The sequence below is a fragment of the Amaranthus tricolor genome, chromosome 13, assembly GCF_026212465.1.
Source record: "Amaranthus tricolor cultivar Red isolate AtriRed21 chromosome 13, ASM2621246v1, whole genome shotgun sequence".
Taxonomy (NCBI): Eukaryota; Viridiplantae; Streptophyta; class Magnoliopsida; order Caryophyllales; family Amaranthaceae; genus Amaranthus; species Amaranthus tricolor.
This window is the reverse complement of record NC_080059.1, coordinates 12,374,507-12,395,980: the sequence shown is the minus strand read 5'-3', so window position 1 is coordinate 12,395,980 and position 21,474 is coordinate 12,374,507. Positions and strand designations below refer to the sequence as shown.

Sequence of the window (21,474 nt, the reverse complement as noted above, 5' to 3'; positions counted from 1 at the left end):
TGGGGAAAATGTTGTTATTGAGTTACATAATGCAGTAATTCAGATGAGCATAGTGAATGTGAATGTGTATGTGCTTCATAAATATCCAACTCCAGCACTCCCTGTAACTGATCTTAATAAAGGACCACTTAAAAATGTAAGAACAACAACTAAATATACAAATATAATTAATTAACCAACTAGCGAATTTGGGCAAACATAGAATTTCCCTCCTGCGTTTGGTCCCTTATGAACAGTTTTCAATTTAGCTTCCAATTTGTGATACATTTAACATTACCTGAGTTTGCATTGTGCCCACGAGAAGAAGAACCACACTTACTCATTTGAGCTTCAAGGAATAGGGAGATTGGAGAGAGAGAGAGAGAAGTAGGGAAAGAGATTGAATGAAGATTACAGGTAAGATGAAAAATTTATTAGGTTAAGAAATTAAATTTTTTTTTAAATTACTAGAGTTAACCGGTCATTGTAGGTTTTCTTTGTCTGAAATCTCTTTATTTGCAAAAATAAGTCAAATGTTGTATTTTTATTGAATAAATGAAACGTTAACCCTTTATTTGCAGATGGCTAAAAAGTTAGCTTTTTAGAAATAATTTTTGTTTTATTTACTTTCTTTAGATCCTAAATTACAACCTATTTGGAAGAAGGTCAGAGTTATCTTTGAATAATAACCATAGCCAGCAATTGCCAATTCCTGACAAATCTAGCTAGCTAACTAAAATGGAAACTAAACCAACTCCAAATACTAAAAGGTATTTATATTACACTCTCTTGAATAACTTGTACTTTATAATTTAGCACAAGTGTCCTTACAATGTAAACTCAAGCAACTTATAATATTTTAGCCTTCAAATAACTTTTCAGGCCCGTCAACATAACATTATCATCATATCCAATGTTTCATTCGAAAGCAGGGTCTGATCCGACAACATAACAACAACACAATATTTCAATTATCCAATGCTATTAAGTAACTTTCATATATGTTGGGGTTTGAATAGACCGAATATATTCAATCTTACCCTTGTTTGTGATAACACTAATAAAAATATTTTGTTCAATTGACCCTTTGGTACCAAACATTATGTGACTAAATAATGAGTATATTACATAATTTAATAAATTAATTATAATATAATTTACTATAGCTAATTTACTATAGGTCAATTTATTACGGTCCATTATAATCGTCTCAAGATGGTGATAAATATGAAAAACAGTAGAGCCATAGAAAAGCATGAATGATTGTGAGGTAGAGATGGAATGACCAATCTTACTAATTTGCTAAATTAAAGCCCAATAATGACTTAAGCCAAAGATGCTGGTTGCTAACTATCAAACGATCTAACTAAGGTGATGTTGAAGTTTATGGCTTGATTTTTGGTATTCATGGATATGCATTTGGGTTTGTAAGAGAGATTGTTTGAGAATTAATTTAAATGCAAATAAATAAATAAATTTGGAGTGCTTTTGGGTACAGAGACTTAAGCCAAGTCATCTTTATTCAGAGGAGGGCCAAAAGTCAAATCGATTTGCTTTGTGTTGAAAAATATTTTACACAGAGGTTTAAGTCAATCCGACTTTTCTAGGAGACCTAAAGAAAGATGAATCTGCTTCATGTGCTAGACACGTTTTTCTCTTTCTCTATTTTTTATGAATAGGTAAATACCTTATTACAAAATAATTAGCCTTTTGAAAAAAAGGCATTCACTATTATGTCTTCTCTCTTTGTATTCCTCTCTCAACCACTCATTCTCTCTTCTCCAACTCTCTTTAAAATCTCCATTATAGTTCTCCATTGAAGCTTTAAAAAAGCATGTTCTTGACATTATTATAACACCTAAGCTAGGGATCGGAGGATATAACCCACATAAGGTGAACATCATTAATAAAAATAGGAAACCTAGACCCATAACTTGAAAATCCATAATGTAAAATATAACCTTATATTATAACAAAGGAAATTTTAAACAAGAATGCATTTTATACAGCAATATATTACAGGTAATCTGTCCTGATAAATCTTCATCTTTGTCCTAGCTAGGGAAGTTGGAATACTTCCCTAACTAACGACATATAAACTTGGTCTTTAACAGAATTGGATCTTAACATAAATTTTACAATGAATATTAGTAAAAATTATGAATCATCAATATAAACAGGAACATAGCAGTTCATAAGTTATGCATCATAAGAACATAGCAACTAGCTCATATGCTAATCAGACACTGATCAATCAAGTCCCAAGTGTGTTAAGCCCAATATGAACTTAAGAACTGCTCTTCCCGATTCCAGTAACTGCCCGATAAGATTTTGCAGGTGTGCGCCTCAGTGCGGGTATTCCGAGTGGATTATTCTTGCCCTGCACCATTCAATCAACACAGTCACACATGCATCAACAAGCATATATTGGCATGAACATATTCTCTGCTAATACAGAGTAAGAGTCATCAACCTAGTATCCAGCATAAGTCAGGGTCTGGGAGGAGGAGGGTAGTGAAAATATTCGTTAAATTGAGCTGGACTTATTGAGAATGCCAGCAAATAATCGGGAAAACACAAGGTGCATACACTTTATAAGTCAAGAAGATATATATATTATCCCAAAACCATATGACAATGAAAAGAACGGCTCTAATAATTATAAATTGTGTACACCATCTTTAAGTTGTCGATGTGGGATGAACCATCCTAACACTGGGATGGTTCATCCCACATCAAGATCATGTCCGCCACACTCTAAGTAAAGGACAAGGAGAAATACGCGGACTCTTAAAGTAGAAGTTCTCACCATCTGACAAGTACCCTGATAGATATTGCAAATAGGGTAATCATGAGGACAGCAACTGTAATGATCTTCACAACAAACAGCAGCTTCAAGAGGACAACAACCCCATGAAAAGCAGTAGTTACCAATATCATACACACAGCAGCAAGTTGTAGCTTCTGGGCATGAATAATAGCTATCACAAACAGATGGAGGCAGTACTGGTGAAGGAGGAGATGGCCCTGGATTGGGTGGATTCTTTCCCTTTTTAACTGGGTATGAAGCTTCCATTGCTATACCACATAGACCAGTTCTAGATTTCGTGTTTCGCTCCATTCTAATGTAGCCATCTTCTCCCCAAGATTCTCCCCATGAATTCTTCACAATCCAGTAATCTAGTCCATTTTCTGTCCCATATCCTATTGCTGTAACTCCATGGTCTAAAGATGTTCCACAATGACCGGTGAATATACCCTACACACAAATAAATAAGTGATAATCATAACCGTGGATTAGCAATGGGAAAGTGGGCTACCGGCTACCGCCCACAGCCTTAAATTTTTTAGGGTCCAAAAATTTTAGGTAGATATTAATTCAAACTAAATTTAGATATAATTTATATTTTTTGCTAAGTTATATGAGTTATTTGCGTTTTTTTGATAGATTAATTCAAATATCAACAATAAAAAAGAATGCAGTACTATATATTACGATTTAAGTATTTATGGGTCTTTTTATCTTTTCACTCTGAGGTTTAAAATGAACGGAACGCCCCTGGTGACTATCAAACTTAATTGAAGAAATTGTTACTTGCTTCCATTGAAACAAGATTGGAATCTCATTGTAATTTGTAGATGTGTAGAGATAATAGTCATGTTATAAATTACAAAAACTGTTGTACATGGAGGTTAAAATAAAGCATCTTACATACCGAATCATAAAATTGGAAGTCTCTACCACCACCTTCAATGGCAACACTTACTGGTTGAGTTGCCACGGCTATTTGCAACTCCTTCTCATCATTTACAGCCACATTCTTGTAGCTATCAATTGTCACCACCTTGGCATTTTTCTATACAAATAATATAAATTGAAATGAAAAACATTTTAATAATTAACTAAAAAAGAGAAAAGACTTGTTTACAAGAAAAAAAAATAAATACGAAATAAATTAGTTTTTTAAAATAAAAAATTATGAAGTACACGTGTTTTTTGAAACTATTACCAAAATAAGTATTTTCTTGTCCAAGCTTTTTATTAAGTCTTTTATATTTTTAATAATCAACGCCATTTTAAAGAGAAAAATAAAAATTAAAAAATTATGTACTTGTTCATTAATACCAATTGTGAACGCGTAATAAATAATTGTTATTTTTTTGACTTTTTTAGTAATCAGCGTCTTAATGTACGGATTATTAATATTAATTTTTTATAATTTTTAATTAAAAATAATCATAGATATCAATGGTTGAAATGGTGCTTCGACAAGTGTGAAAAAATAAATAAGACTACTAAGTTGAATAGAAGGGAATATATAATAAAGACTTGTTCATTATTGGTATTTGGTAATAACAAACAAAATTTTTCTTAAACTTTTTAACCAATTTTTCTCTTATTCACCTATAACAGCAAACAAGACATGACCTAAGTTTCAAATAAGAAGACACTTATTTATTTCAAATTTCGCCACTTTAGAACTAGACTTTCTTTGGGCCTATAAAAGGGGTTGTCCAAACCAAGTTCTTAAAATTGTAACATGATATCAGATCAACTTGATGTTGGACTTTTATTATTGTGTATTCAATCAAATCACTAGTTAAGGGAGTACTATTTAAGAAAATTTGAAATAGATAAGCTAAATTATTAAAAAAGATCATAAAATAAGATTGAAATCAACTTATTCTCAAAAGTAAGCGCCTAATTTCTAAACCTGAGGTATAGGTCTGCTCGCACTTACTAACTGCGAACAAAGGGTTTGATTCAAAAAAAAAAGCTACAGGAGTTGTTCGCACTTACTAACTGGGAACAGAGCTGTTGGCTTTTTTTTTACCAAATCAGTTGTTCGCAGTTACTAATTGCGAACACCTTGGTTGATTTTTTTGATCAGTTTGCCTCTGTTCGCAGTTAACAACACCGAACCTGAGGTGTGGGGCTAGAGGCGCTTACTTTTGGAAATAAGTTGATTTTGATCTTATTTTATGATTTTTTTTAATAATTTGGGTTATCCATTTCAAATTTTCACTATTTAATTGCATGTCTCAATCTCCTTTGGACTTGTAAGTGGTCAGCTTATATCATAGATAATACCTCACATGTATTTCTCAATTTCAACTTTTTGTTTTACTTTTATTTTGGTCCAATGGTTTTACACTATTTCTTTTACTAAAATAATTTCATTCTCGTTATTTTAATTTTATCCACAAATTTATATTCTCAATTCATTTATCTTAACCATATTTTTTCACCTATTTATTTTTTATCTCATTCTCCAACCTGACCTGTTGTGCGACAACAGAAGCAAGTTCATTGAATAATAATGAAACAATAAGAAAATTCAATGCAAAATAAGAAATTGACACGAGAGATTTGACGTGGTTCACTATCAATGTGATAGCTACATTCACTGGCACCAAAATCAAATAATTTCACTATGATCACAAAGAATTACAAAATAAATCTCAATCACACTCACAAATTAATGGCTCTCTTGTGATCTCTCTCAATTTTGTAAATCATCATATATTAATCCTAAAATGGGAGTTTATAAACTAATGCCCAATAAAAGGAAGTTATTACATAATAAGCACAAAGTAACCGTCCCAAAAGACACCTCCTGTGAAAAGAAATCGCCATTTCGCGAGCCGTGTACAACTACGCGAGCCGCGAAATGGAGACAGAACGCACTCCGCGCCCCGCGGACTGAGGCAGCAACTTCTCCGCGCCCCGCGGACCTCCTCTTTGATCCATACTCATCTTCTTCAATGGTGCTTGCTAGTTTGAGTCACCATTAACAACAATCTCCACCTTGACGAAAACTCGTATTCAGCAAACGATCTCATCAACACAAAGTGAACATATCTCAAACCAAAACCCGATGTAAAGCTCATGCGAAAGCCGTACATCCCGATAAGTCTTCAACCAAGACTCATCCCGACGAGTCTCCAACCAAGACCTATCACATACTTGTCACCAAGTATAACAACTCATAATGCTCCACCTGCATCACAAGGCCCGGGCAAGCTCCACCTTAAGGCCAACATGCCTACAACAGAAGCTCCCTAACACCGCCCCTAAGGGCCTACTACATCACATAGTAATCAATATTTAGCAAGTCTAAGCATTGTTTAAACTTACTAAATGGAACAGACTTAATAAAGAAATCATCTGGGTTGTCAGCGGTCCCAATCTTCTTTACCTTTACTCTCTTGTCAGTACGCAAGAAATGATACCTGACATAAATGTGCTTGGCCCGATCATGGTGTACTTGGTCTTTAGCTAAGCAAATGGCACTTAGACTATCACAATACACTGTAGCAAAATCCTGTGCAATACCGAGTTCACCTACTAGGCCTTTGAGCCATATGGACTCCTTAGTTGTAGAAGTTAAAGCCATGTACTCAGCTTCAGTAGTAGACAACGTAACCGAAGACTGCAATGCAGACTTCAAACTAAGCACAGAACCACCCAAAGTAAACACATACCCGGTCACCGACCTCCTGGTATCCACATCAGCTACATAATCAGAATCACTATATCCAGTTACCAAACACTCCTTACCATTCCCATACACAAGACCAATATCAGTTGTCCCTCTTAAATAACGAAAAATCCTTTTCACCCCCTGTCAGTGCTCTCTTCCAGGTCGAGCCATGAACCTACTCACAACACTAACAGCGTGCGCAATATTCGGCCTAGTACAGACCATAGCATACATCAAACAACCAACAGCGTTGGCATAAGGGACTCTAGACATATACGCCAACTTCTCCTCAGTTTGAGGTGACATAGACAAAGACAATTTGCAAGTCACAGATGTTGGTGTACTTATAGGCTTCGACTTCTCCATCCCAAAACGAGATAAAATCTTTTCGATGTAACTTATTTGAGTCAAGAAAAGCTTACCTCTAGCCCGATCCCTATAGTTCTCCATACCCAAAATCTTCTTAGCTGGACCCAAATCTTTCATGTCAAATTCCGAGCTAAGCAACTCTTTAAGTCTAGAAACATCCGATTTATTCTTTGTGGCAACAAGCATGTCATCAACATATAACAACAAATAAATCATGGAACTGTCATCCAACTTACTATGATACACACAGCAATCATACGTGTTCCTATCAAAACCATGCGAAACCATAAAAGAATCAAACCTCTTGTACCACTGCCGAGGGGATTTCTTAAGTCTATACAACGACTTTAGCAATCTGCATGCATAGTGCTCTTTCCCTGGGATCTCGAATCCCCTCGGGCTGCTTCATCAAAATCTCCTCCTCCAAATCGCCATGAAGGAAAGCCGTCTTAACATCCAGCTGCTCTAGTTCAAGGTCAAAATGTGCTACAATCGACAATAGCACACGAATAGAAGTATGTCGAACCACTGGTGAGAATATGTCCACGAAGTCAACCCCTTCTACCTGACTGAACCCCTTTGCAACTAGCCTAGCCTTAAAATGAACTTTCTCAGATTTAGATGATCCTTCTTTCTTCTTAAAAATACACTTGCACCCTACAAGCTTTCTCCCCTCTGGTACCATCACAAGTTCCCACACTCTGTTCTTGTAAAGAGACTGCATCTCTTCTCCCATTGCAGCAAGCCATGACTTACTACAACTAATTGCTTGTTTATACGTGGCGGGTTCATATGACTCTACATCATCAGCTACACTCAATGTATAACCTGTTAAATTCTCAACAAAGCAATTTCTTCTTTCCATCTCTTCAATCAACCTAACAGGCTTCTTGATAACTCGTCTAGGTCTCTCAAGAATGGTGTTAGATTGACTAGATGACCCGTGATTATACTGCTCCACCTCCTCCCTAAAGTTAGGAGAGGATGGAACAACCTCAGGTTCAGGAGTACTCGGCATTGTAGCCTCAACATCATCATCAATAAATTGCACTCGAGGTAAATTAGCAATGGATGACTGATGTACCTCAACACCCTTTCTTCGCTCGTGAATCCAGCTTACCCTCACTATCATGATAATAAGCAACACAAGCAATGATCTTCAAGTTAAGAGACATTAGGCAATTACCACTCCAAATCTCAAACGAAATTCCAAAATCAATTCCCGAATGCGGACCCCCATTGATGATATAACAAGCTGTCATCACAGCTTCACTCCAATACCTCCTCCAAAGCCCTGCATTAGAGAGCATGCATCGAACTCTCTCAAGCAGTGTCTGATTAACCCGCTCTGCTGTGGTGTCATCCTGACGGTATGATGCCGACAAATACCTTCATCTGCACAAAACTGATTAAACTCTTCTTTGCTAAACTCTAGCCCATTGTCTGTTCGTAGCTTCTTGATCCTTCTACCCTGTCGATTCTCCACCAAAGCTTTCCATTGCTTAAAAGCTTTGAAGGCCTCATCCTTTGACTTAAGCAACCTAAGCCATGTGTATCGAGATTTGTCATCTACAAATAACACAAAATAGCGGAAACCTCCCATACCTTCAACCCTAGATGGACCCCGGCAATCTGAATTGATATAATCGAGCACTTCATCAGTAATGTGAGCACCCTTGCTGAACTTTGACCTGTGTTTCTTCCCAAACACACAATGCTCACAAAATTCAAGGTTGGCAACCTTGATTCCGGATAGTAGACCCCTCTTAGACAATAGCTGCATCCCCTTCTCCCCTATATGACCAAGCCTCATGTGTCAAATCTTGGTCATCTCCTGGTGAGACGCCGATACCCTTAAGTACCAACTCCGAACCTCGGTAAATGGACAACTCCCCGTCCAAAAACACTCCATTGTACCCCAAATCATCCAAGGTACCTAATGAAATCAGATTCTTCCTCAAAGCGGGGACATCCCGCACTCTAGTCAATGTCATCTTTCACCCATCACTAGTTCTTAATCTCATGGACCAAATACCCGTAATCTTACAAGATGCATTGTTACCTACAATAACTTTACCCCTATTGCAAGACTCATACGTGTCAAACCAATCTCGACACGAGAGAAATCAAGTTCGTTGAACAATAATAAAACAATAAGAAAAATTCAATGCAAAATAAGAAATTGACACGAGAGATTTAACGTGGTTCACTATCAATGTGATAACTACATCCACTGGCACCAAGATCAAATAATTTCACTATGATTGCAAAGAATTACAGATGAATCTCAATCACACTCACAAATTAATGGCTCTCTTGTGATCTCTCTCAATTTTGTGAATCATCATATATTAATCCTAAAATGGGAGTTTATATACTAATGCCTAATGAAAGGAAGTTATTACATAATAAACACAAAGTAACAGTCCCAAAAGACACCTCTCGTGAAAAGAAACAGCCATTTCGCGAGCCGTGTACAACTACGCGAGCCGTGAAATGGAAACAGAATGCACTCCGCGCCCCGCGACCTCCTCTTTGACCCATACTCATCTTCTTCAATGGTGCTTGCTAGTTTGAGTCACCATTAACAACATGACCTTTCTAATACGTTAATCATTTGTAACTTGTGCAAGATAAAAGGGAAAGAGAGACTAAATACGTAGTGGACTCACCCTGTAAGTATCGCATCTGGAATCACGAGCCAAATAAGGATAATCTTCCTCAGAATCAATGCCACCATTTTCTATTATAAACTCAAAGGCATATTCCATAAGACCGCCGTTACATCCGTCATTATAAAAAGTGTCACAATCAACAAGCTCTTGCTCAGAAAGTGAGATTAACTCTCCAGTTACTATCTGGTTTATCCCTTCTACTGCTGCTATGGTTGAAAATGCCCAACAACTCCCTATTCAAATGTATAATTTTTTTTAAATCAAGTATTTGTAGATAAAAATCCTAATTATTACAACCAATGTTATATTTATTCAAATTAAATACATTAATAACAGAATATATAATATATTATAAAGTATAAATAAATATTTAAGTTGAAATTCAATCGCCCCAAATATCGCCCCGTAGTACACCATTATGGATTAGAATTGTGGTTGCAGTAAGTTTTTTGACGGTAAATTATTTAATTTTTTGCGTAAATCTAATAAAAAAAGTTAAAGGGTAAAAGACACTTCTAGTATTCCGCATAAGGCAGGGTCTGGGTGGGGAGTTTTCTTTTTCCTGAAAGATGCGAACAAATCATACTCGTTCCCCTAAAAAGGGAGTAAAGAGAGATGCGCGCAGTCAAAAAACCCTCCAATTAATACCTATGCCAAGTAGAAAACATTTTGCGTAAATCTAATAGGAAAAATTTTTACAAATTTTAATCTCGTATTACAAAGTAATAACGCTACAGTTTAAATGATAATTACAATTGTAGCTACGGTCGTGTTTGGCGACGGATCTTCACAAACTTAATCAAACTTCAAGAAATAAAAGATATTATATAGTGTTTGGGAATAAGTATTTCATTTCAAATTATGAATTTCAATAATAATTTCATAAATAAAGAATTTGAGAATGACAAAGTTTGGGTAGTCATTCTCAAATTCTCAGCTTTAACTGCTTTAAAAACAATGGTGAAATTTGATCCAAATTCAAATTTGAAAATTTTTTATTTGCCAATTCCAAATTTTCAAATAAAATCATCATTCCCAAATAGGGCATAAAAATTGTAGAAATGAAGTTCTGTTTAAATACAATTAAGTCAACTGGAAACTTGATATAGGTTAAAGGTGCTTGAACTTTTCTTTTATGTTATTTCTCTCATATAGATACTAGTATGTAATGTATATAGCAGACACAATTAATCTCATTACACTCTTAGTACTATAATTTAATCTGAATAATTTTATGTTCGAATAAATTAAGAAATTAGAAATACAGAGCAAAGAGATTGCATTTTTCATTCTTGTATTATGTGTATGAGAAGTCAAAACGAATGATTCTAATTCATAACCTCAAGGCTCGATAAATGCTTTTATATATAGAGAAATATATGTAACCATCCCCATCATACGTGCATAACATATGTACAAAGATAAAAAGTTGCATATGAAAGCCCATGTCTCTACTAAATAAAGTGTAACATCACGAATGGACGCACATGTTTGAATGGGCTTGAACATACACAACATCATAATTAATAATAAAAAATTTTACCACATAAAAAAAATTAGAGTTAGAATAAGCGGCCAGTGCTCGAGCGAGCATGTTGTGTGCTCGAATGAGCACTACACTCTTGCAGCTCTACTGCCTTGTTTCTTTTTTTTTTTATCTTGACTAAGCAAACTTTGAACTCTTAAATCTTAAGCTATCGTCTCACTATATTATAATTTCTCGAATAAAATTTAATTATCTTATTTGCTTTTTTAGCACTATTTATCATAATTCAGTCAATATTTAATTTTTAATTAATAAGTTAATACATAATCAAGTGAAATATTATTTGATTCATCAGACTAAAATACATCAAAGTGTAAAAAATAAATGTAAGAGTTAAAGTGGATGGGAGGGAATAATATTTAGGGATGTTCCTAATAAAACTTAGCTATAGAATTGAAAACTATCAAGTATCAAGTGTGTGAACATTTAATTAATTGGAATCTTGTGATAATGACATTTTCTTAAGAAATGTTATGAAAGAGATTATTCGATCAATAAGATTGAATACTACTTGTGGAAGCAAAAAGGAAAAATGAATCAATACTTTTATTTTATGTTGTTTGGATAATCCGTTCGTCACTTTCGAAACCCTTCTCGCATAGACGTATTCTTCTCTCACGTCATTCATTAAATAAGTATGATAATTTTGTCATTACTAAAACTTGCATGAGACTGTCTCATTTATGAGATGTATCTTATCAGGTCAGCCCAATTATAATATATTTTTTTACTAATTTTATAAATTAAAATGTCAATTTCAAGAGTTAAAATACCAACTTAAAGACTTAAACGACCAAATTCAAAGATTTGAAATTGACATTTTAAGTTATAGAATTTGAAAGTTGTAAGACTTAAAAGATCAATTTCAATACTTAAAAGATCAATTACAATACTTAAAAAATTAATTTTAAGACTTAAAAGATCAATTGCAGGACATTAAATTCTCACTTCAACTTTAAAATAAGATGACTTAAATATTAAAGTTGATATTAAAAACTTTTAAATTGACCTTTTAAGTCTTAAAATTTTAAGTCTTAAAATTGGATTTTTAAGTCTTAAAATTAGTCATCATCATCATATCCAGTGTATCTCGCCCATAGAAACTATGGTTAGGATTTGGGGAGGGAAAGAAGGCGGCAATTCATACCCGGTCTGGGTCAATTGCACGGCTAAGACTGTCTCACAGGAGAGTAACTGTTTTGTATAAAAAATACAAAGGTAAACTTTATATATTTTCTTTTATAAAACTCTCATATAATTTTGTTGTTTGTTTATAATTTACTAAATATTTTTTTATTTTATAATTTTTTTTATCATTTAAAGAAAATTTCAACTTTATTTTTTTTATTTATATTTTTTTCTTTGTTTTAATCCAACTTCATAAAAGTAAAAAAGAGTTAAAGCAAAATATTGAGAACGAAAGAATTTTAACACGAGGTGCAATCTAACATCAAATCATCAATGCACGATTATTTAGCCACAGATAACCGATATGTTTCTCCTTCCAATATTCAACTACCTTTATTTCTATGAGATTAGTAATTTTTTATAGGGTAATTTGCAAAGAAACACCTTTTAAAACTCTTTTTTTGTAAAGAAACACCTTTTATAATTTTTTTTTGTAAAAAAACACTTTTTAAGAGACTTTTTTTTTAAAAAAACACCTTAAATCAGTTTCCGGTGACTTTTGTCAACTTTCCGGCGTTGACTATGCCAGTCAACGCCGGAAAGTTGACAAAAGTCACCGGCAACTGATTTAAGGTGTTTTTTTTAAAAAAAGTCTCTTAAAAGGTGTTTTTTTACAAAAAAAATTATAAAAGTTGTTTCTTTACAAAATAAAATTTTAAAAAAATTATTATTTTTTTATTTTGTTTTTATTATTATTATTATTATTATTATTATTATTATTATTGTTAATTTTTTTAAAATTTTTTTTAAATTTCTTTTTATATAGTAATAAAAATAAAAAATTTTTTAAAAAATAATATTAATAATGAAAATAAAAATAAAAATAAAAATAAAAACAAAAATTTTAAAAATAGTTAAAAAAATTAAAAAAAATTAATAATAATAAAAAAAAATAAAAAGTATAAAAAATATAAAATAACAATAATAATAATTATAAAAAATAATAATAATAATAAAATTAAAAATAAATATAAAATTTAAAAAATATTTTTTTTTTAAAAAAAAGAATAAAAATATTTATTATTATTATTATTATTATTATTATTATTATTATTTTTTTTATAAAAAAAAAATTTTATTTTGTTTTTATTTTTAATTTTATTATTATTATTATTTTTTAATTATTATTATTGTTATTTTATATTTTTTTATACTTTTTATTTTTTTTATTATTATTAATTTTTTTTAATTTTTTTAACTTTTTTTAAAATTTTTGTTTTTATTTTTATTATTAATATTATTTTTTGAAAAATTTTTTTATTTTTATTATAATATAAAAAAAAATTTTTTTTAAAAATTAATAATAATAATAATAATAATAAAAACAAAAATAAAAAAAATAATAATTTAAAATTTTTTTTTTTATTATTTAAAAGAAACACCTTTTGAAACCCATTTTTTGTAAAGAAACACCTTTTATAATTTATTTCTTAAAAAAACACCTTTTAAGAGATTTTTTTTTAAAAAAAAAAAACACCTTAAATCAGTTTCCGGTGACTTTTGTCAACTTTCCGGCGTTGACTGGCATAGTCAACGCCGGAAAGTTGACAAAAGTCACCGGAAACTGATTTAAGGTGTTTTTTTTTTAAAAAAAGTCTCTTAAAAGGTGTTTTTTTACAAAAAAAATTATAAAAGGTGTTTCTTTACATAAAAGGGGTTTTAAAAGGTGTTTCTTTGCAAATTTCCCTTTTTTATATTTTTTTAAGATCTCTTAGAGGTTGCATGCTTTGTATAAATCGTTCATTGGCAAAAAAATAATTAAAAATTTTAAAATATTAATTAAGGATCAAATAAATGTGGTCCACCAATCATTAGTTAAGACTATGGAGAGTATTTCTACAAATTTTATCCACCAAAACATTCAATCCAATATATTAGTATTTCTGTTAAGTAAATTTATTTCTATTTACCTCACAATTTATTTGAATAAATATTTGGATTGAATACCCGAAATATCCAATGTCAATGAGTATTCATTAAAAAAATTCAAATTGGATATTCAAATATCCATTATCCAACTTCCAAATATATAGTCAAAATGATTATTATTTAAAAAAATTATTTACATTAATATTGATTATCCAAATTTAGTTATAATACGCATATATTCGATATCTAATTATTTGAAATCATGTCGGCTATCTGATATCCAAATCCAAATATTAAAAAATATAAGATATCTTAGAATTCCAATTAGCATTAGAAGATAATAAAAGCTTACCACAACTGCCTTGATCTTTAACAGGAACCACGGCACCTTTTTGTCGCCAATCAATACTCTTAGGTAGGTTATCACCTTCCAGCCTATACGCATAACGGCTACTCTTAGACCGGTTGGATCGGTGGCGATTTGTATTAAGCCGGGTTCCCAAGTACATAGACCTGTACTCTTGGTTTGTCAAATCAGCAAACCGGTTCAGCCCGAGCTTATAGCTCCGGTTTTCAGAGTTTTGTTGATCTATGAACCGCAGGTTATCTTTAAATACTTGAAACCGGCGCTCCTTTTCACCAATACCGTTATAGTTTTTACCGTATTTAACAAGCCACGACTCGTATAAATCCTTAACTTCATCTTCGGTTCGACCGGCCGGTTCATTAACATTCTTTTGTTGGTTTTTTGAAATTATGGACATATCCAAAGCTGATGCAAATACCAACAGCATGGATAATAGGAAGAATATTGATAAAGGAGAAAAGGCCATTTTTGGTTTTTTTTTTTATTACAATATTTGTTTAAGATTCTTGTAGTTAATTTTAAAATTTGGTGATGGAGTAATATGAGATGAGTTTGTGAAAAGAGTAGTAGAAAGGTGGAATTATATAAGCATGGTAACCAAGACTGAAGTGCAACGATCCAATGTGTTGTACTTGTTGGATTACCAAAGTCCACAGAGTGATACATGACGAGGAGTGTTCATTCGGGTGATCAAGTTAATTTCGCGCTAGTTTATAGGGTCTGTTTAAAATTGGTTTTTGTGTCCATATTGATTTTAACATAATTCTAAATTCAGTTTTGAGATCAAGTCAAAACGGATTTAGTTTTAAGATCGAGTATAAATCAGATAATCGAATTTGTTTTGAACATATCTAATAATAAGGGTCGTCATCATCATTATCATACTGAGTGTACCCCGCTCATAGAAATTCTATAAGCAGGGACTACAGGATCTTGGAAGGGTCTGAAGAAAAAAGAAAGCTGACAACCTATACCCAAAGGTAAAGCTACCAAAGAGTTTTTTTTACAAGTACCCGTAAACATACATCTTACATCATAAACTTGACCCAAAAAATAACTAACAAAAGAATCTAAACAAATATATATATAAATAAAAGTATACACAAGTATGGTGATAAGGGTAGTTGGCTAATATAAACAACTTGGAAAAGAGGCAGCAATTTTGGTATTAGACGACACTAGTAGGGTAATAAAGAAAATGAATTGCTACAAAACGATAACAAAAGTATATACAAGTCAATTTAGAATCCAACCTAAAATATCTAATCATATTTAATCGGATAGATTAGAGCTAAAGATATTTACTTCACTCAGTTTTTGTCTTAAACAAGGGTGAATGGTATTAGTGAAACTTATAATTTGAATCACGTTAGAGAAGAGTAATGTTTATTATATGTGTTCAAGTATCATTGTCCACGTATTTAAGTATAACTTTACTCAATATAATTCCTGAAGTTGAATGCAATTGAATATAGTTAAAGGTGTGATTAAAGACTTCAAATAGACCTTATTTGATTAAAATGTTTTGTAAGTAATTAGGGTTGTTGACTCTTCAGTAATATTTAAAATGACCAAATTTACTTTACAAATTGATAATTGATAAAACAGATTGATATCTGATTACTGAGCTTAGCTATTTCATTGATTACATTTGACTTGGCTTCATTGAGTCATAGAATTTCATTTACTAAGTTATTAGGACCAATTAATATTGATACTTTGGACCCAAAATACTAAACCTAAGCACATAGGGCATTGATGTAGAACAATAATTAACGAAATATGTGCGGAATTTTTATAATAAATAACCTCCAACAATTAATTATAACATTAGAGTGGATAACATTAACTTGAGAATTCGCAAGTTTTAAAATGATCAATTACAACTTTAAGACTTATAGTACTAAATTATAAGTCATCACATGTATAGTGGCCAATTATAACATATAATCTTAATTAAGTTCATTATAACGTTAAAAGCATTAATTATAAAATTTATAATCTTAAAGCGGTCATAAAGGCATCAATTTTTATTTAAAGGTATCAAGTATAACATTAAATTAATCAATTTAGTAATCATGTATAGTAAAAAAATAAAATTGGGCCGGTTGAGCTACTATTCTATATATATATATATATATATATATATATATATATATATATATATATATATATATATATATATATATATATATATATAGAAAGAGAATGGGTCGAACCTCAACAATGGTAAAATATGATGTAGAAGTTGAGTGAAAAACACAGCAATAAACAAGAAACACAACAAACAACAATGTGCTTATAAGGTATCAATGGATACCTCCCCTCAAATAAAGTATCTTATCATTAATATAATCACAATTACACTAATGACTCAACTTACAATAGTTAAGAGTTTACTCTTAACACATAAAGGTTTCACCTTTAATGGTGAAACTCCACAAATGGCACTAATACAAAGAGAATACTCTAATTGCCAATGACCTAGCTTCCCTAATGTATTTACCTCTCCTCTTTTCTCTAGTGATGTTCTAAGGTTGTCTTCTATAGCCTATCACATATTAGAAGCCTTAGGACTAATGGCTTAAAGTCCAAACAAATCACGCACAAAAACAGAATACACACCAGTTTTGGGCATGATGCTAGGTCGATCGAGCGCCTCCTACTTGACCAGTAGAGCGCCAAGACATAACCCACTGATCCTCTACTGATGAGCTGCTCGGCCGAGCCAACCCTGCTCGACCGGTCGAGCAACTCAGCTCATACCCTACTGCCTCGCTTTTGTTCTTCGTTGCACCTTCATCACGTCACCCCGAAGACCCTCCACATGAGAATGATTTGGCGCTTGCTTTAAAATATATATATATATATATATATATATATATATATATATATATATATATATATATATATATATATATATATATATATATATATATATGTATATATATATATATGTATATATGTATATATGTATATATGGAGCAAATTAGGAATGAAAGAACAAGTTGCAACTCTCTGAGGACTTGACAAGGGATAAAACTAGTTAGAAACGTATTTATGTCCTTGAAATTGAATAGTCACTTATGCCTACACATAAGTCATATATACCTTGTATGTATATTATTCCGGCCTTTAGAAGTACTTTTATATTTCTTTGATCATGTTATTAGCCATAATATTTATCTTGCATTACTTTGACGTATTTTTTTTATCTTGTCTTGTTTTTCTTTGTTTTCTTTTGCAGGTCTTTCTCAAATAGAGGAACTTCTTTTTTGCAGGTATAGTTTGTAGTTTTTCATTTCTCCTTAAGCGTTGATTATAATTTTTATGAGCGAAATAATATCCTCAATATGACATCTCACTGAATAGATATATAGATATTTCCCTCCAACTAAAAGAATAATAGTTTATTGTAATTTAGTTAAATTCCTTTTAAAATAAAAACAAAAAGAAAAGCAACATAGTTAGTAAAGCCGCAATATTTGACGTCACAACTCATTGAGAGAGACCTAAGGCTGAGGTTGTTTCTTGTGGGATACTACCACTGCCATTAGACTAATTCACTATCTCTAATCTCTTATCTTTTCACATGTCCAACAACACTACTCCATGTTTTAAATTGTAAATTCAAATTAAGTTCACTATCATATTTACTGTCATTCAGCTACATATTATTCAGCCCTTATTTGCTTAAATATATTTTTTAAATATGATAGAATTTTGAGTAATAAATTAATTTTTAACTATTTTTATATGAGACTATTTTACTATAAAATGAGTCCATATGATTAGTTAATTTTTCTAATTGATCACTTGAGTATTTTACTAGATATAGTGCCCGTGCCATGCACGATTTTCTTTAATTGTTTGACATATTCGTATAAACTAAAAAATTAAAGTTTATTGAAATAAATTTTACGTTATAATTATATTTCATTTCACTCTAAACAATTGTATACATTACCTACATTGTATGATATTTTGCATTGTGTGCGCAGGTGATTGCGAAAATTTAGTTCATGACAAATAAATTACGACAAAAGACAAAAAAAATATGTTTAAATCATCTCAAAATATCAAATACATCAAATAATAAATAAAGTTGAAAAGATTTTATAAACAATTGGAAAAAATAAAATAAAATATATGATTCTCTACACATTAAATAATGATATCTAGAAAATAAAAAATAAAAATTAGATTTTAGTAAGTCAAAGATATAAAAATAGTCATAATAACAATGACATCGTCATTGAAATTTAAATAGGAAACTTTTAATGAGAAAGTGACACGTAAGCAATTTCTTAAAATGATGATGTCAACAGTGTTTTGTTTTAGTAATAGTTATTGAAGTGATCACTTAAAAGTTAAAAGTTAAAAGTAATCACTCTAAAACTATAAAAATTAATAAAAACACTTTAAAACTGTAAGTGATCATTTTAAGACATTAAGTGTACATTGGATCTAGGGGCGGAGCAAATATTTTGAAGGCCCTATTTATTTTTACGATGTCTTTCAAAATGAGATCCTTCATTATATCAAAAGATTAAAAAATTTCCAATTCAAAAAAATTCAAGACAAAATGTATTTTAACATTATATTCTAAAATTACTTCAAATATAAAAAATTTACAAACAAATCACTTAAAATGTGTTGCTCAGAACCGAGCATGAATAGCACCATTTAATATTTGAGGGCCTTAAGCAGTCGTCTATCCCGTATATGATAAGATTAAGAACCAACCTTGATTAGGTCATTCCAATAAAAATGATCTTATCAAAAAATCTGTCACCTAAGAATTTGTTATGAACTTTTTAGTTGTGATTATAAAACAAATTATAAATTCAACGTTCTTTAAAATCTATATAGGATATTTAATGAAATAATATTTACCATAATGCATTAATACTAGAAGACCCTTTTTTTCAACTTCAAACCCTAATATTTAAATTTAAGCAAACTCACGTATGACACCATTTTATAGTAAAATATACTCATACAAGAAAGTTCAAATTAAAAAAATAAATGTTTTAATATTTTAAGTCTCAATTTTCTTTAAAATGGCAAATCAAACTTTAAACAATTAAAAGGAATTATTTATAGTAATAAAGAAATTATTTTAACTAATTTAATTGATTTATTTAGCCCAATTAAAAACTATCTCACAATTAACCGATCTAAATGAGAATTTGTACACTATGTTTATCTTTACTCTTGAATCCATAAAATAAAATTATACTATTATTTATACTCTTACACGTTAAATAACAAGTGGAGAGAGGATCCTTACAGGATTTTTGCTAAAATTATTATTCCTACTTAAGTAAAGTTAAAGAGTAAACTAGTAAAAGAAAATAAAATATAAAATAGTATAATTTATTTTTACATGTAATTAATTACAAATACGATTCAACATTTAAAATATTTTTTATTATTTAACTATTCAAATAATTGATTTATATTTCTTAAAAGAAAAAAGATTTATATCGTCATTAACAAACATCCCAAAGACGTTAGTTAGGATAATCCATATAACTTATCATATTACAAAGTAACAAAATAAAACTAATCTATATTTCATCAATTCATCATCATTTTTTATTTCGGTTAAAAAGACATCTATTTCATATAATTTTTTTAAAAAAATCGATACGTTTTATTAATAAAAAAAAGTCCCTAATTCTAATTCATATTATTAGTTTTATTAAAACGTCAAAACCAAGAAAACTAAATCGTTTTTCTGTAAAAGAAATTTGTAGTGATTTTTTTAATAATAATATTTCGAAAAATTCGGTATTTATTAGATAATTATGACGAACTGGAAAAACAATAATTTTCTCATAATCATTTCCATGTAGGTACCATATTGGTGTGGCTTGCTCAAATTGTCCACTTGTACAAGTATATGAATTGATAAAAGTAAAGAATAAGACATTCAACAAGATTCTATTTTCTAATTTGATTGATTATTGACATCGAAACATACCAAGATGCAAGATTACTACACAATCTCTTGTCACTAGAGATGGACGTGGGTCCAAAGATCCATTGGTGTAATCAGATTCAACTCTAATTTCAGGTTGGGACCCTTTTTTACCCAATGAATTAGACACGGACCTGACTCTTTCATGTTATGAATTGTGTTCGAGTTTGAGTTTAAGTTATGTAGACCAAAATTTAATCTAAATTCGATCTTAAACCCTGAACTAAAAAATGTATATATAATGAAATTGCAAATTACTCACATAATAACTTAATTGGTTGATCTTAATTTTATTACACAATTCAATATTTTGAAACCCAATTATTGGAAAGTAGTGTACCATTATTATTTATAAATATTTTATTATAATTGTTGTAAAAATATATGTGGATCCAAATTTAGATGTTGGATCCACCATGTCTATTATTATCCAATAGGTCGTAGGAGTATTTCTTATGTTCGGCCACTTTTTTTATTTTTTGGTTGTGGCTTTTTTTATAAAATTTTTTTTATTTTACTCATTTTCACCAAAAGCTCTCACATTTTATGAATTAAAAAGAATAATACACGAAATTATTAAAGAGAAGGAAATGTTCCTTAGCATATGAATCACTACATATACTTCATTTTCAGCTCCAGTTTAAATTGGAGATAAAAATAAATAATATATGATCTTATTATACATGTTTACGGTCAAAAATACGGTATTAAGTCCAAAAAACAATAGCATATAAGGTGTTTCTATCTCTCATGTGAGAATTCAGGGAGAGTTTAGGAATTTCTAAGAAATTAAGAGGTGATGGAGGAGCTCAATACTCTTACAATCCATTTGGTTAGTGGTATAAAATAATGGTAATGGGAATAATCTATAGTGTGAAATTTCATCAAAAGTTCCATATCATTCTCATGGTAATGAAACTTTAATCACAAAAGGTATTTTTGTGTACAAATCTCAATTACCATCTAATACTATCTCTCCTAATGATAATGCATTAAAATGAATTTTATGA

General features: G+C 30.7%; 1 protein-coding gene across 1 annotated transcript; it reads right to left on the bottom strand.

Annotated features, from left to right (window-relative positions):
- Positions 1-1,959: 1,959 nt before the first annotated feature.
- On the bottom strand, positions 1,960-15,071 carry LOC130798054 (cysteine proteinase mucunain-like). Its single transcript, XM_057660910.1, has 5 exons — positions 14,464-15,071; positions 9,506-9,741; positions 3,696-3,836; positions 2,789-3,238; positions 1,960-2,359 (listed from the first exon to the last, which is right to left on the bottom strand). Exons 1-5 carry the CDS (start codon positions 14,942-14,944, stop codon positions 2,267-2,269), a joined length of 1,401 nt encoding a protein of 466 aa, XP_057516893.1. The 5' UTR covers positions 14,945-15,071; the 3' UTR covers positions 1,960-2,266.
- Positions 15,072-21,474: the final 6,403 nt, after the last annotated feature.